The 16,771-nt window shown below is 45.1% G+C and overlaps 1 protein-coding gene across 3 annotated transcripts in view; it reads right to left on the minus strand.

Moving 5' to 3' along the window:
- Positions 1-16,771, minus strand: part of RSAD1 (radical S-adenosyl methionine domain containing 1) — a 151,276-nt gene that overhangs the window by 85,125 nt on the left and 49,380 nt on the right. For 2 of the 3 annotated variants that reach the window (XM_078654455.1, XM_078654454.1), the window contains exon 2: positions 3,153-3,286. The exons of the other annotated variant lie outside the window; for it this stretch is intronic. In XM_078654455.1, the coding sequence (XP_078510581.1) occupies positions 3,153-3,286 (134 nt within the window). The remainder of the gene's footprint in view (positions 1-3,152; positions 3,287-16,771) is intronic. 3 annotated transcript variants of the gene reach the window in all.

Raw genomic sequence — 16,771 nt, forward strand, 5'->3', positions numbered from 1 at the left:
TCAGATAAAATCTTCCACACATTAAGACCCCTATGGCGGATGTTAATATTCCTCATCAACCTTGGGAAAATGTTGCCATTGAGCTTATAGGTCCCATTGGTGAGTCACATGAATACATTATTGTTTTAATGGATTTATTTACTAAATGTCCAATTATAGATATTATAAGTAAAGCAGACACTAATACTGTTTTGGAATTTTTAGATCAAGTTTTTTTTATCTGAGGGCATTCCTATTACTCTTTTGAGTGATAATGGTGTACAATTTACTTCTTTAGCAGGCAAAACGTATTTCACTAGGGTTGGTTTAAAACACAAAACCACAGCACTTTATGATCCTAGCGAAAATGGCACAGTTGAGAGGTTTCACTATGTGTGGAAAGGAACAATACAAGGTGCCGTTTCAGATGGAACTGATTGGAGATTCGCAGTCAAAAAAGCAGTGTGGGCATGCAGAAAAAATAAAAATGATGTAGCAGGACTTTCACCTTTCATAATGATGAGCGGTAGATCTCCAAGAAGCAAGTTTAATCCTGTTTGGCTGAATGAAAGTTCTGTTTTAGGGTGGTCCCCTGAAATAGTTAAAAAAAGACTAATGGAAAATCAAACAAAGAGCAAGGAATATTATGACCTTCATATGAATGTTAGAAATGTTTGTGTTAAAGTTGGTGATTGGGTAAGAATCAAAAAACCAACAACGGTTGCAAAAGGTGTCAGTAGATTTTATGAGCCAGAAAAAGTTATTGAAATTTTAAAGAATGCTGTTCGTTTAGAGAACGGTAAAGTATGGAATTTGAAAAGAGTTGTGTTATGCAAAAAGAGTCAATTAGGAGTGAAATGTAAAACGGATTCAGTTACAGATCCCCTGTGGTCTACTGATATTTGGGAACCCAATTACCAAAATATTATTGTACCTGAAGTTACTAGTGATGTTAATAGGGAATGCACTAATGTAGTGGACGGGGGTGTGGAAGAAAGAATAATTTACCTTCTTGGTTGAAGGATTTTGTTGTTGGATGATTCTTCTTCTTCTTTTTTTTGTGTAGTAAGTAACTGGTGGTAGATTGCTATATATTTTTTACATAGTATGTTCATTGTATCCTTTTTGTTTTATTATAAAGAGGGGGATGTGTTGTATTCTTAGCTCTTCTTAGAGTTTAGTGATATATGGGAATGTAGAATGTTGTTGGTAAAGTATTCTATGTTCTGCGCTTGTTCCAGTCAGTACTGTTACTGCTGCTGGACAAGACACACATGTTTCCTGTGCGGAATAAAGAAGATATTATTTAATGCATCGTCTTGTGGATTTTTATACAATAGTGGCCTAAAAAATGAAAGACTGAGATAGACTTGTAAACCATGCTCTGCAGCAGGAACACGGTCTTATATACACAATATCATTTTGGGTGCAAACCTCTGAACAGAGACACAAAATGTTCCATGAGAGGAAATGTAATGAACTGCACCTGTGACCAGTCAACACTTCTGCTTGAGTCAGAGTCCATAGACACTAGAGAAACACCTAGATTGGAGAAAGGGTGCCATAGAGAGTGTAAAGACTCATCTATCAATCGTAGCTGGAATTACAGTTCCACAGTGGAGACACTTTGAACTGTGTGGTATAATGTTTTGTTGTGTTTTTAAAGTACTTTCTAATTACTAAGATAAGCACTGGGCTGGACATTATTTTGATTGTTTGGCTGTTGAGTTCTGAGCTCTTGCCTTTCTCACTACCCCCCTTAGAATTCTTTGGCTGCTCAACTTCACTGCCCTAAGAGTCAACTGCAAAAAGAGTGTTCTTGGACCAGACTGCAGAGCCGCAGTAGGACAGGCCCCAGGACACCAGTGGCAAACACCCTCGACCACCAGAGTTGGGGCCCAATAGTCCCGCTCTGTATACCCTGTTTTCCCCACCAAATGGGAACTGACACTTTCTTACTCCAATCACTCCTCCCTCTGCCTGTCTCAATCTTCCCATTTCCATCTCTTAATATTCATCTTTGTATCAGTTTGTTTTCCTAGCTCTTAAGCTCTCTTGGACTTCCAGCATCTCCCTCTCTACTCTGGTTAACCATATATCTTTCACTACTTTCCTTGGCTCTCAAAAAGTTAGAAAAGGAAGTAGTTACTCAACTCCCGGACTTGATGTAAGGTCTTAGACACCATACTCTTTCAGACTTAAGCATAGAAATTGAGCTGGCCTCATTAGACTTTAGCAAGTCATCCTCAAATATAAAAACAAAGATATCCTCAAACTCTTCTGGATGCACAGCATGCAACCACAAGGACTCTGGCACGCTGTTGACTAGAATGGAAGGTCCAGCTCTTCTGGTCCCTCTCTGGACTGTTTCAACCTGGTGCACATTTGACCTGTAGCCCACAAGACCAATGTAAATCTGTATAATACAAGGACTCACAAATTATGAATTGGTAAATGACTGTTAAACTGAAGACCTGTAAAGATAGATCCTCCTTCCAGCACCAACTACGAGTTTCTCTTCCCTATCAACCAACTCGCCCTTGAACAAATCTATCAAAGGCATGGTGACCACGGTGAAAGTAATCTCAGCACGTCATCCCAAATTAACGTCTTCTGTTCTTTTAACACTCCTTTAGCAGATTTGCTCTGCTTCTAGAGCCCCAAAGCTCTTTTTATTGATGCTTAGTGCTAAGTAAGTTTATTACCTTCTCCCTCGAGAGATTAAAAGCTAAAGGACTCGGAATGGAGACACGGACATGTTAAAAAGACATGTTGCTTCAGCATACACCAAAGTATAATCTGGACAAAGTATACATCTGCATACACTACCTTGATATGAACATTAGCAGTCACTAGTGTTCAATGCGTACTCTGGAGAACTAGTGTTATGTTCTTAAGAGAATTCACAAGCTGAATAGCTATACTATACTGCATATGCAGCCACTGTTGCATATTTAGGCTACTCGCAATAGGTTCCCCAAATTGTCTATTTTGTCACTGTATGGATTCTCTACACTCTTCCACAAACTAAGCCAACAGCTTAGGTCTCTCCATCAGTGCAGATATATATCAGAATGCATCCATGAAGCCAGGGTCTTCTCAGAATTTCCTGGGATAAGCACTATGGAATTGCAGACAACCCCAATCTACGATCACTGTAAACAGTCACCTACCTCCGGACTTGGCTGAGCTGTATCAGGTATGCTGCCTCTTGCCTGAGACAACGCCCCATGGCTGCCTCATCCACCACACGAGGGATGTACTTATTGAAGTTACAGTAGCTGCAGCGCTTCTCACAATAAGGCCACTAGGAAATAAATAGGGTGACACAAGAAACAATCAGTGCCAGTCTTCTCACCCAAAAAATAGGTGTCAAAGCCTCGGTCATTCAGCCTTCTTAGAGCTTGTGCCCCTGTAAAGCCCACTCCCATGATGCTCAAGCTTACCTGATATGTAGGTTTAACTTGCTCTCCAAGAGATCGGTCCCTTCCCCTGGCATTCATCTTAGGTCTATATCTTGGTCCTTGTCTTTACTATGCTCCCATTACTATGGAGCTACCACCTGCTGTCTTCTGCACACACACCATAAAGTGCCCCATTCCCTAATATTCATGCATAATCTGTGACCATAATTTGACATGCCAAATCTTCCCACACCCTTAAGCCCTATATTTTCTGCTGGTGGCACTCCCTCTCCTTTGTCCTTGCCTCATCTCTTTCATGTCACCACCCACTTGAACTCTGCCCTACCAGCTCCACCACTGGGTCAAATTCACCCAGCCTCCAAATGTACTTCCTCGGATGATCCGCCTACTGATTACTTCTTCTTCTACGAGTTATCTACCATCTTTGTAAAATTTCAGCTATTGCCCTTTTAACAATTAAAATGGAGATATTTAGGAGATAATGGGTGCACCACTTCCACAAACATATTTCTATAAAGAGGCTACTGAATGTGCAAGCTAGTTATCGCCCATATTGAAACATATTAATGAATAAAAATGTGTTTAAAACATGAAACTCTTCAAGTGTTGCTCTTATTAGGCCACAAGCTGAATTGCTTTAACAGGCTATGCCCAGGTTAATAAAGTAACATCAGATCCTCCCGGCTTCATTCACTCGTGGTGTACCCGAAGCCAGACTCATACACACGGTTTCCCCAATGAAGAGGGAAGAATCAGAGGAGCAGCACAGATGTGAATTCCCGACAAAAGAGAAAACAGCAACACGGACTACAAGTACATCTCTTGGATAACAGTAGATGCTACCTATATCCAGGGCCACCTAGACCAAGGGTAGCCAACCTTTCACGCAATATGGGTGAAGAGAAGGCTTGACTACACTAGGAAAAGTCAGTCCCAAAATTAACAGCTGCCACCAACTGTAAGCAGTATCATGGAGGTGGGAGCCATCCCATGTCAAACGAACATCACTGTGAGGTGTTTCGCTCTCAACCAAAAGAATCTAGCACTCCGTTGGTGAGCTACGTAAAATCATTGTAAAATAATTGTGCAGCAGAAGTGTGTCACAAGCAAACCTACCAGGTTATACTGAATGATAAAATAAGGAGCAGATTGTCACATGGATACAGTGTCAGTGATGTTCAACCCTACATGCATCAACAGGCATAACAACCGGAGTACGAGTGGACTCCTTGGATAGAGCTGATCAAGCAACAGGGATTTAGGCTTGGGCCTATTTTTCATATATTGATTATCACTATTTGTGTTAAGGTATAATTTATTTTAAAATGTATCCATATTTTACAAATCTTGATTTAGTAGCAGACAAACCGCTTTTGCTGCAGGGGACTAGGCCTACATGTCCAGTGGACAAAATAAACATGAAAACCTGTGGTCCTTAACCCCCAAAGTTATATCCTAGTTGCCGCCAATAGGAATTCTGGATCACCAGGAGGAGATAAAAGCAGAACGGCCAGGCATGCAGAAAGGAAGCAGATGCCAAAAAGGGCACAAATATACCCAGGGAGGTCACTAGGCTGGCTACAGTTATACATAGGGTATGGAATTTTACAACAATCCCAATATTCTGGGGCTCATTAATAGAAGGGCTCCTTCAGGGAACAGGAACAAACCAGACATTAGTATCAGGCAGTGTCCATTAGGAATTCTCCAACAGAAAAATGATAATAAAATGAATAATTAGTTTGTCGTAAAAGGTATCTTCCTAGCGAAGAGACATTGACTGGATTAGGCCAATAGCACGCCCAATACGAATGAAAAAAGGAACATGACAGAGTAGGCCATAAATTAGCAAAATATTAAACTTACCAGAAAAGATGACAAATCAACAAAGGATTGGCAAAAGTGCTGACACAATGGACCAAGGTCAAATCAAGATAAGGGAGATGCAAGTTAGAAGGCATGTTAATGATGAACACAAATTAAATTGTAACAAAATAAGTGCTGCTTTATCTGCTTCACAAACTGCAGGTGTTAGCAATCTATGAACTGGAGTTGCTGAGTGCAGCGTCTTTTGTCATAAAAATTGTTTTTGGCCATTGGTCTGGCCCAACGCCGGCACCCGCTGGAGTGCGATCCTGTAGGAAGACAACATTGCAAAAAAAAAAAAATATATATATATATATATATATATATATATATATATATATATATATATATATATATATATATATATATATATATGAAAGAAGAACCACTTTACTGGAAAGTAAGTTGCGAGGACACAGCGGGGATCATTTCAGGAGACACCTTTATTCACAAGTACAGCTTGGCATGATGCATTTCGGCGTATCCGCCTTCTTCAGACGCCGCTGTTACTGCATCCTATCCTTCTCCCTCCTTTGTAATTCCTCAAGCGCTCCCATTGGTGGGAGATCAGGTCACCCAGCTGCGAGAAAATCCTGTAGTCAAATGTGAGCCTACAGTTCCCAGTGTGCATCTGTTCAAGTGAATGCGGCAGCTGGATCATTGCTGAAGTGTGCTTCGCAAAGAAGGAGCCGTGTAGCAGCAGGTAAGGATGTTTTTAAAAGTGTTGAAGTGGCTCCCTCCAGTCCCCTACGCCCGAGCCTCAAAGCAAAACCAAACCGGGCTGTGAGGTGAACTGAAATCATGCTCACCTCCCGTGAAGTCACAGACTGAATATATATATACACAAACCACTTCCCTTAAAAAGAGAAGCGCGGAGGCCAGAGGGGGGTCATGTGGAAGCCCTTTATTTCTCGGTGGTATCAGTTGGCAGCAGCAAATGCATTTCGGCTTAACACAAGCCTTCCTCAGTGCTTACGCCCCAACACAAAGTCACGCATATCTCCATCAAGGCTGTTTTGCGAGTGCTGCAGTCGACATTGTACTCCTCCCCTTAAGCGTTGGCTCACCTGTTGGAAGTCACGTGGGTATGTAGAGACTTCAACTCCCAGCATGCAACATGGTCTTGCAGCTGGGCCGGTGGTGTGGGTGCAGACAGTCTATCAATGTCCGCTCCAATGTCCTTTACAGCCTCGTATGGTGGGACTTATAAATGAAACCTCCGTGTCCCAAAGTTCCTCCTCAAGTCCCCTCGGACTGCTGGACCAAATCACAGAGAGATTCTGGCTATGCGAGGACAGCAGTGTAAGCACACAGCGTCCCGGGGTAAGTACCACCTTTTGCACTCCTTCTCCTGTTGCTTTGGTGGACAACAAACTATCTCGATCCCTCGAGCAAAAAACTGCACTGCAAGCAGCGCGGTGCCAGTCTCGTTCGTGTCTTCTTGTCAGCAGGGCCATCCGTAAGCGCTCCTGGCTTGGCGCGAAAATATACACAAACCACTTCCCTTAAAAAGAGAAGCGCGGAGGCCAGAGGGGGGTCATGTGGAAGCCCTTTATTTCTCGGTGGTATCAGTTGGCAGCAGCAAATGCATTTCGGCTTAACACAAGCCTTCCTCAGTGCTTACGCCCCAACACAAAGTCACGCATATCTCCATCAAGGCTGTTTTGCGAGTGCTGCAGTCGACATTGTACTCCTCCCCTTAAGCGTTGGCTCACCTGTTGGAAGTCACGTGGGTATGTAGAGACTTCAACTCCCAGCATGCAACATGGTCTTGCAGCTGGGCCGGTGGTGTGGGTGCAGACAGTCTATCAATGTCCGCTCCAATGTCCTTTACAGCCTCGTATGGTGGGACTTATAAATGAAACCTCCGTGTCCCAAAGTTCCTCCTCAAGTCCCCTCGGACTGCTGGACCAAATCACAGAGAGATTCTGGCTATGCGAGGACAGCAGTGTAAGCACACAGCGTCCCGGGGTAAGTACCACCTTTTGCACTCCTTCTCCTGTTGCTTTGGTGGACAACAAACTATCTCGATCCCTCGAGCAAAAAACTGCACTGCAAGCAGCGCGGTGCCAGTCTCGTTCGTGTCTTCTTGTCAGCAGGGCCATCCGTAAGCGCTCCTGGCTTGGCGCGAAAATATACACAAACCACTTCCCTTAAAAAGAGAAGCGCGGAGGCCAGAGGGGGGTCATGTGGAAGCCCTTTATTTCTCGGTGGTATCAGTTGGCGGCAGCAAATGCATTTCGGCTTAACACAAGCCTTCCTCAGTGCTTACGCCCCAACACAAAGTCACGCATATCTCCATCAAGGCTGTTTTGCGAGTGCTGCAGTCGACATTGTACTCCTCCCCTTAAGCGTTGGCTCACCTGTTGGAAGTCACGTGGGTATGTAGAGACTTCAACTCCCAGCATGCAACATGGTCTTGCAGCTGGGCCGGTGGTGTGGGTGCAGACAGTCTATCAATGTCCGCTCCAATGTCCTTTACAGCCTCGTATGGTGGGACTTATAAATGAAACCTCCGTGTCCCAAAGTTCCTCCTCAAGTCCCCTCGGACTGCTGGACCAAATCACAGAGAGATTCTGGCTATGCGAGGACAGCAGTGTAAGCACACAGCGTCCCGGGGTAAGTACCACCTTTTGCACTCCTTCTCCTGTTGCTTTGGTGGACAACAAACTATCTCGATCCCTCGAGCAAAAAACTGCACTGCAAGCAGCGCGGTGCCAGTCTCGTTCGTGTCTTCTTGTCAGCAGGGCCATCCGTAAGCGCTCCTGGCTTGGCGCGAAAATATACACAAACCACTTCCCTTAAAAAGAGAAGCGCGGAGGCCAGAGGGGGGTCATGTGGAAGCCCTTTATTTCTCGGTGGTATCAGTTGGCAGCAGCAAATGCATTTCGGCTTAACACAAGCCTTCCTCAGTGCTTACGCCCCAACACAAAGTCACGCATATCTCCATCAAGGCTGTTTTGCGAGTGCTGCAGTCGACATTGTACTCCTCCCCTTAAGCGTTGGCTCACCTGTTGGAAGTCACGTGGGTATGTAGAGACTTCAACTCCCAGCATGCAACATGGTCTTGCAGCTGGGCCGGTGGTGTGGGTGCAGACAGTCTATCAATGTCCGCTCCAATGTCCTTTACAGCCTCGTATGGTGGGACTTATAAATGAAACCTCCGTGTCCCAAAGTTCCTCCTCAAGTCCCCTCGGACTGCTGGACCAAATCACAGAGAGATTCTGGCTATGCGAGGACAGCAGTGTAAGCACACAGCGTCCCGGGGTAAGTACCACCTTTTGCACTCCTTCTCCTGTTGCTTTGGTGGACAACAAACTATCTCGATCCCTCGAGCAAAAAACTGCACTGCAAGCAGCGCGGTGCCAGTCTCGTTCGTGTCTTCTTGTCAGCAGGGCCATCCGTAAGCGCTCCTGGCTTGGCGCGAAAATATACACAAACCACTTCCCTTAAAAAGAGAAGCGCGGAGGCCAGAGGGGGGTCATGTGGAAGCCCTTTATTTCTCGGTGGTATCAGTTGGCAGCAGCAAATGCATTTCGGCTTAACACAAGCCTTCCTCAGTGCTTACGCCCCAACACAAAGTCACGCATATCTCCATCAAGGCTGTTTTGCGAGTGCTGCAGTCGACATTGTACTCCTCCCCTTAAGCGTTGGCTCACCTGTTGGAAGTCACGTGGGTATGTAGAGACTTCAACTCCCAGCATGCAACATGGTCTTGCAGCTGGGCCGGTGGTGTGGGTGCAGACAGTCTATCAATGTCCGCTCCAATGTCCTTTACAGCCTCGTATGGTGGGACTTATAAATGAAACCTCCGTGTCCCAAAGTTCCTCCTCAAGTCCCCTCGGACTGCTGGACCAAATCACAGAGAGATTCTGGCTATGCGAGGACAGCAGTGTAAGCACACAGCGTCCCGGGGTAAGTACCACCTTTTGCACTCCTTCTCCTGTTGCTTTGGTGGACAACAAACTATCTCGATCCCTCGAGCAAAAAACTGCACTGCAAGCAGCGCGGTGCCAGTCTCGTTCGTGTCTTCTTGTCAGCAGGGCCATCCGTAAGCGCTCCTGGCTTGGCGCGAAAATATACACAAACCACTTCCCTTAAAAAGAGAAGCGCGGAGGCCAGAGGGGGGTCATGTGGAAGCCCTTTATTTCTCGGTGGTATCAGTTGGCAGCAGCAAATGCATTTCGGCTTAACACAAGCCTTCCTCAGTGCTTACGCCCCAACACAAAGTCACGCATATCTCCATCAAGGCTGTTTTGCGAGTGCTGCAGTCGACATTGTACTCCTCCCCTTAAGCGTTGGCTCACCTGTTGGAAGTCACGTGGGTATGTAGAGACTTCAACTCCCAGCATGCAACATGGTCTTGCAGCTGGGCCGGTGGTGTGGGTGCAGACAGTCTATCAATGTCCGCTCCAATGTCCTTTACAGCCTCGTATGGTGGGACTTATAAATGAAACCTCCGTGTCCCAAAGTTCCTCCTCAAGTCCCCTCGGACTGCTGGACCAAATCACAGAGAGATTCTGGCTATGCGAGGACAGCAGTGTAAGCACACAGCGTCCCGGGGTAAGTACCACCTTTTGCACTCCTTCTCCTGTTGCTTTGGTGGACAACAAACTATCTCGATCCCTCGAGCAAAAAACTGCACTGCAAGCAGCGCGGTGCCAGTCTCGTTCGTGTCTTCTTGTCAGCAGGGCCATCCGTAAGCGCTCCTGGCTTGGCGCGAAAATATACATAAAAATATATATAACATTTTCCATAGGAAAAATAATTTTGTTTTGCTAATAACTTTGCCATCATAGGATGAATTTTTACAAAACTTTCCAACATAAAAAGTTTATCCACCTCAACTCCTTACAGGTAAAGTTTCAGGGTGATCTATCAAGTGGGGGCTGAGAAAAAGTGAGTTTAAAATAGTTTGTCCCCATGAAATTTAAATAGGGAATTTCAGAAAGCAATACAAATAAACGGCTGTACAACATTTCATCAAATTTGGCAGAAAGCTAGATATGCACCCAGAAAGTATGCTTTCTGTGATCAGTTGTAAATTAATTCCATTGCTTTAGAGAAAATAAAAAAATAAAAAAACATATCCAGAGGGTTGGTACAGAGTGATCAGTATGGTCAGGAGGGCCTTTTTTTTTTTAACCCCGTCAGCTGTCTGACTGGCTGTCATATCATGAATAAAAAATGTTTGTGGCTACCATTACAGGACACGGAAGCTCCGTCCTGGAGTAGTTTAAAAAAAATATATATAGGAGAGCTGGGTAGGGGGACCCTGACCCCCAAAGCCTTTGTAGCATAGGGACCCACCCTGGACCCCAAATTCTTTTTTTTCGGCGTGCCAGCCCCAAGATATTCTTATGGGAGTCTTTGACAGCTCCTCGGCGAGTCCTGTGAGACCCAGCAAAGCCCCATGTGGTCATGCGGGACACTAACAGGAGCCAGCACGGGAGCCCTGGGCTCGCGTGAAATCGGAAAAAAAATTAAAAAGGGCTATACGTATGGTGGGTTCTGTGGCCGGTTGGCTGGCAGTGGGGGTTGGGTTTAGGGCGTGGCCACAGGCCAGGCCCTCTGATCAATCACACGCTGCGCTCGAACAAAGGCCATGAGCAATGGGAGAGGGAGGCTGGATGCTTGCGGGGGAGGGGGATTGGTTGGCCCTAGACATATGGACGTAGAATCTTACTTTACATTTAAAAAAACTTGAAATTCAATGAAAAAAACAAAATGTTAAATTGGAGTTGTACGTGAGTAAAGTAGTAAGATTTTTTACTTCAGTTAAAAAGTAAATCTTAGAAATTCACTGGAACAAAAATATGATAAATGGAGTTGATACATAGATCATCTAATGATAATAAAAAAAAGAATGTTTAAAAACAGAAAAAAAACTAGGAAATTCAGCAGTTATATGTAAATGACCCAAGTAAACCTAGCACTGCTTATGACCTCACAGTTTACTTCACTGATGGTGTCTGAAATCTTTAGCGGTGCAGATTATTTATGGGTCAGTAACTGTGTAACTGGTGAATTTCAGTGTTTTTGTTCATGAACTTTTGTTTTTTAAATTAAAATACCTACGAACAACTCCACATAACCTTTGTTTTTTCCAGTATACACACACACCCCTGTAAAATATATATATATATATCTCCCAGTGGCGGTTACAACTGGGTAGCTATTTTTAGGATCAGGGCCATATGTATCATCATGGACCAAACGGAAAATACTAGAACGGATGTACCCGTGGCGAGCGCTCCATGAAGAACTAAAAGACATACGTGAACATCTACAAATCCTTATCACGAAGCAAGATACGAGTCTGAAATACAAAGCGAACCACGGGGAAGGTGACACCTTTGATAATCTAAGGGTTCCCGCTTGCACCAAAATTGAGGAAATAATCCATTACCAGGGAACCGAGAGTTCGAGCAAATAAGAGAAGGAAGAAATATTCCACTAAACCTTTCTTTAAAAACGATCGGACCAGAGTGAAGGTTGAACTGTTCCCATCCCACTCGAGGCGGTGTGAAAAAATTGACCTACACTGCCAAATATAACGAGCTTCCTTAGTCTAAGCAAGGATATCTGTTGACTGAATGAGATGACCCTAAATGAAACTGTCCTGATGAAGGTGTAACCATATCTACGGTTTGATACACCGAAACGCGTCGACGCTTTTTTCCTTATATGAAATTCAAGCCTCTGGGATTCTGGATATCTTGCATATTGTAATACCAGAAATCTTAGTAGATCACTTGTAAGGCGGTTGAATTGAATTATCTGTTAAAATATTAGGTATTTTTCCTGCATGTGGGGTTTTCTCCTTTTCTTCATCTATCTTTTTCTTCAAAGATGAAAAGTGTGTTGCCTATTTAGAAAATGTGTATTTGTTCAATTATTGTGCTGTATAGTTTAACATGATAATGTCCTTTTGTTTTTAATTTCATTGCATAGTGTGGTGTGTTGGTGTATATAAAAGAATTCCTTTTGTATATTTTATGTTTTCAGTATAATTGATTTCATACTGAAATTTTATTTAATAAATATGTTTTTTAATAAAAAAACTGTGAACGTTACAAACTAGTCTGTGATCAGTGATCCCGATATTATTTTAATTATATACTGCTAGTGAGTGTTATAGGATTCTCTTATATTAACTTGTCCAGGGATCGTCCTTTGACTTTCCATATGTATCATCAACCTGATTTGCGAATCTCAAATAGCGATTTTTTAGAAATCGCTATTTGAGAATCGCAAATAGGGATGTATGTACAAAATCGCAATTTTTTGCAATTTCTTAGTATTCCTTAATTGCGATTCGCAAATTGCGAATCGCAATTAAGGAATACTTTCCCTTTCATTTCTATGGGCCAGGAGGCCCATAGGAATGAATGGGAAGTTATTCTCAATTTGCGATTCGCAATTTGAGAATCGCAAATTGAGAATAATTTCAAGGGTGCAGGGGTGTCCAAAGGACACCCCGTTGCACCCCTGAAATCAGCATGGGTGCACATGTATGTGCCTCACATTGCACTTTGAAAAAATGCAAAAAACTGCATTTTTCAAGGAATTTGCAAATTACCACCAACTTTAAGTTGGTGGTAATTTGCGATTCCTTAAGGCCAATTTGCATTTTTTTTATGCTTCATACATTGCATTTAAGGAATCGCAAAATTTGCGGTTCCTTAAATGCTATCGCAAAATAAGGAATCGCAAATTTTGCGATTCCTTATTTTGCACGCAGATTTCTCTGATACATACCATTTTGCACTGATGCGTTCGCAAATGCCGAAATTCTGCGAATTTTGGCGTTTGCGAACGCATTAGTGCTCGATACATATGGCCCCAGGTTTCTAAAGGAAAATCATTTTTTGGTTTGCTAATAACTCTGGCGTAATTTCACGAACAATGCTGAACAGGCTTACACAAAATTTGTCAGAAAGCAAACCTTGGTTTAGAAAATTTTATCTCGAGTAAATCCATTCAGTAGTCGGAATTAGGTCTCACAATTTATACATATTTCAACAGCGGAACCTTGAGATCTGATTGGCTGCCACCATGTCAACAACGATGTATCAGTAGCTATTTTAGAATTACAGACTCAGTCCAGAGTCCTGAAATAAAGGTAGAAAAAAGATAAGGTAAATATACCCTGATTCACAATTATAGGGGAGGGGGCGCGCTGCTCCCCTCCGTGTGCCTGCAAAGGCCCCCCGTAGACCCTATTCCCAAGGCTGCTATTTCTAAAAGCGCAGGGGGAGGCACAGCCCCTTCTTGGCCATCAAAGGCACCAGGGACTCCATGCCCCGGGGCCGGCTCACAAGATGTACACAGTGCAAAGTTTCCCTACCAGCAAGAGAGCAGTCAGGGACAAAATGTAAACTCCCCTACTCCCAGCTACAAAAAATGCTCCCACCAGTTGTTAGCACACATTTTTTCCCCTGCTTGCGCTCTTGGGGGCAGCGAAACAGATTGCTTCCACCTGGTATGAGCATAGCAATGGCTCCGCAGGGGTGAGCGGCGCGAGACGTCTCCCCCTGCGGATTTCGCGCATAATGGTAGGGTCCAGGAGCGCGTTAGAGGGAGCGTCAGGGAAGTTAGCATTGCGTAGCTTGCTGAGGAGATTAGGCGCAGGGAGTTTAGAGAGGGCGTTTAGTTTTTCTTAGCAGAATCAGGCAATTTAATAGTTTGGTGCTATAATAGCGGAGGATAGTTAGTCAGTGTACGTGTATTTTTGAGATGGAAATGAGTGACCAGCTTATAGCAGCGCTGAGAGTGATACAGCAGGAGGGCAGGGAAGACATGCTGACACAGGCAGCGCTCGACAAAATGATGCCTCCAAAACGCCCACCACAGAGGCAAGCGGCAAAAGGAGTGAGGTACGCCATTGAAGCCTGTCAACCGGCTTCTGTCAGGAAACAAAAAGGGCGTGCTCGTTCTTTGAGTGCTGGGGCGGAGGTGGCTTTGCGTCCTGGCGAGAGGAGTCAGATTGTGACAGCAAGAAGAGCGTCGTCCCTCACACGCCAGAAGACAGTGAGTGCCTTAGATAACAGAAAAAGCGGACCTGAGGCGAATATGCTGGTGGCGGGACCCCCTTTGAGAGCTGCTATGAGTAGTGCGCAGGTTTCCCTGAAGAGAAAAGGGAAAGAAAAGACGGTAAAGAAGGTAGCCCTTACGCAGGATGGTTTGGGGGCGCAGTGTTTGACATTATCTCCTCACCCCTTGAATTGTATTCCTGTCAGTGAGGCAACGGGGCTTGATAATGGACAGAATAACGCAAGTCGGAGGTTCATTATGAGAGGGGGGTCGGGGTCGTTGGTGGCATATTCGAGTGACAGTGAGGATGACGAAGTGGTTTATGATTCACAACCCCCGCAGGCCCCCCATAGTCAAAAGATTCAGATACAGCTACCTCAGAATACTTCGAAGTTTCCCATGGCTTTAGTAGTGGGTCCTCCAGTGTTTAAGCATGACGCAACGTTACAGGGGACACAGGAGGTCAGTGAGTCTGAGGTGGAGGAGGAGTGTTCTGTGGGTTCGGACACGGACGAGGACTTCGAACAGGAGCAAGGACAGGAAACATTGCGTGCAGAACAGGAAGGCAGGCGGTGGGACACTCAATATATCTTTCCGCGTGCCCGCCCTTCACCATATGATGCACCACACGAGAGGAGTAGACAAGTTGAAAGTGGGGACAGTCAGTCGCATTGGGTTGAGCGCCCCATGTGCACTGAAATTCCAGCTAGAGTTCAGGCTCCCATGGAGGTTGTTCATACCTCACGAGTACCACGCGACATGGTTGAAGCGCAGATGGTTGGTGTCAGGAATGCGCCATCTGTTCAGGCGGCTGCCCCTACCGTGTCACGGTATACTGCGGAGCTTGGTAAAGTATGCGCCAGCGAATCTAGAGCGGATTTTTTGCGAGCAGACAGGTCTCAGGAGCGGAGCGCTGATCTGTTTTGGTCGAATTTTGACGGGGGAGTGGGGGATGGAGCTTGCCCAGATTCTAGTGGTGGGTGTCAGGTGAGGGGTGAGTTTTGTCAATCAACAGAGGGTCAGGTGGGACGCGCAAAGAAGGGCAGAAAGAGTATACATTCTAAACAGAGTGTAAGGGGTATGGTGGGTAAAGAAGTCAGGGTTGGGGGGGGCAACAAATTCTTCTTTGTTGTTTCAGAAGTCAAGTGCGGATTTTTCTGTGGCGAATGTGGCCCCGCGAGACTATCAACAGCGGATGTCTCCGAATGAATTGCAGCAGCGGGCAGGACAGCTACCATGCGGTAAGCATCAGTGGTGGACAGTGTGGGAGGAGGGTAGAGATGACAGGGGGACTGTCCGAGAGTTACCTGTGGTGCAAGTTGTTGGGGGAAGGGAAGGCGGGAGGAAGGTTGGGTCAGGTGATTTGGCAGTTGCTGGTACTTTGCTTCCGAGGCAAGCATTACAGGCAGGAGTTTTACCTCAAGAGTTGCCCGTTATAACAGGAGGGAAGGCTCGAGATGCAGCATCGGAACAGGTTCTCTATGTTAGGCAGCGGCTGCCTTATATGGGTTTGGCGATGCCGCTGGGGTCGCATTTGTCAGAAAAAACTAAGCAGCGGATATGGAATCACGAGTTTGTGGACATATTCAAATTGCTGCATCGAGACTTACTGTCACGATTCGTATCCTCGGGATCAGGGTGATGCTGTAAGGGGTCCACCTCCAGACTGCCCTAAGCTCTGAATAGAAACCCACAGAGCTTAAAGGAAATCAGGCGAGGGAAAGGGTCAGGAAGGGACTGGAACGGGAAGGGAGGCTGAAACGAGAGAAAAAGCAGAACACACAGATGTTAATATGCACACAATGCTGGCTACTCTCGGTAATTCTCGCTAGAAACACCACCTACCACAGTTGCTAACTATAAGGCTTCTTCTCCCTCTTGGTAGGTAGCGAACGGAATCACTTCCTTCTACAAAATCATATCTGTAACACAGATAACAACAATTCAGTAATCCACAAGGCGGCTCCACACCTCTTGCACTCAACCAATTATACGCCCTCCATGCGTACCTTCCAGCCTTCCTGGGATCAACTAAAATTAAAGGTCCTTAGAGAAATCCCCTTGAACAGCAGAGGTATATCCAATAATCTCAAAACAAAGTAAGCGTATTCAGAACCAAGTCTTGTAAGGCTTTCACAGAAATCCGGTATTCCAAAAAGAAGACAAAAAACGAATAGTGTTCACAGAACCCAAAATCCAATGTGAAAAGTACTTGAAAGCGCCTCACAGCGGACACTTTACTCACGGAGATCCTCGGTGTACACACACCAGCCGGTGTATGAACCGCGTGCAACAGCTGCTGCACGCCAGGTCAGGAAGTCTTTGCTCCCTGCAGTTGTATTCCCTCAGCCGAGGGAATAATAGTCTTTCCAGGCAGCCGCCTGGAACAGCCGCGTCACCCGCTCTGATAGTGAAGAGCTTCTGAAACGCTGACTCCAGCCCCAGCCGGGACGGAGAACGAAGGG

The sequence above is a fragment of the Lissotriton helveticus genome, chromosome 7 (genome assembly GCF_964261635.1).
Source record: "Lissotriton helveticus chromosome 7, aLisHel1.1, whole genome shotgun sequence".
Classification (NCBI taxonomy): Eukaryota; Metazoa; Chordata; class Amphibia; order Caudata; family Salamandridae; genus Lissotriton; species Lissotriton helveticus.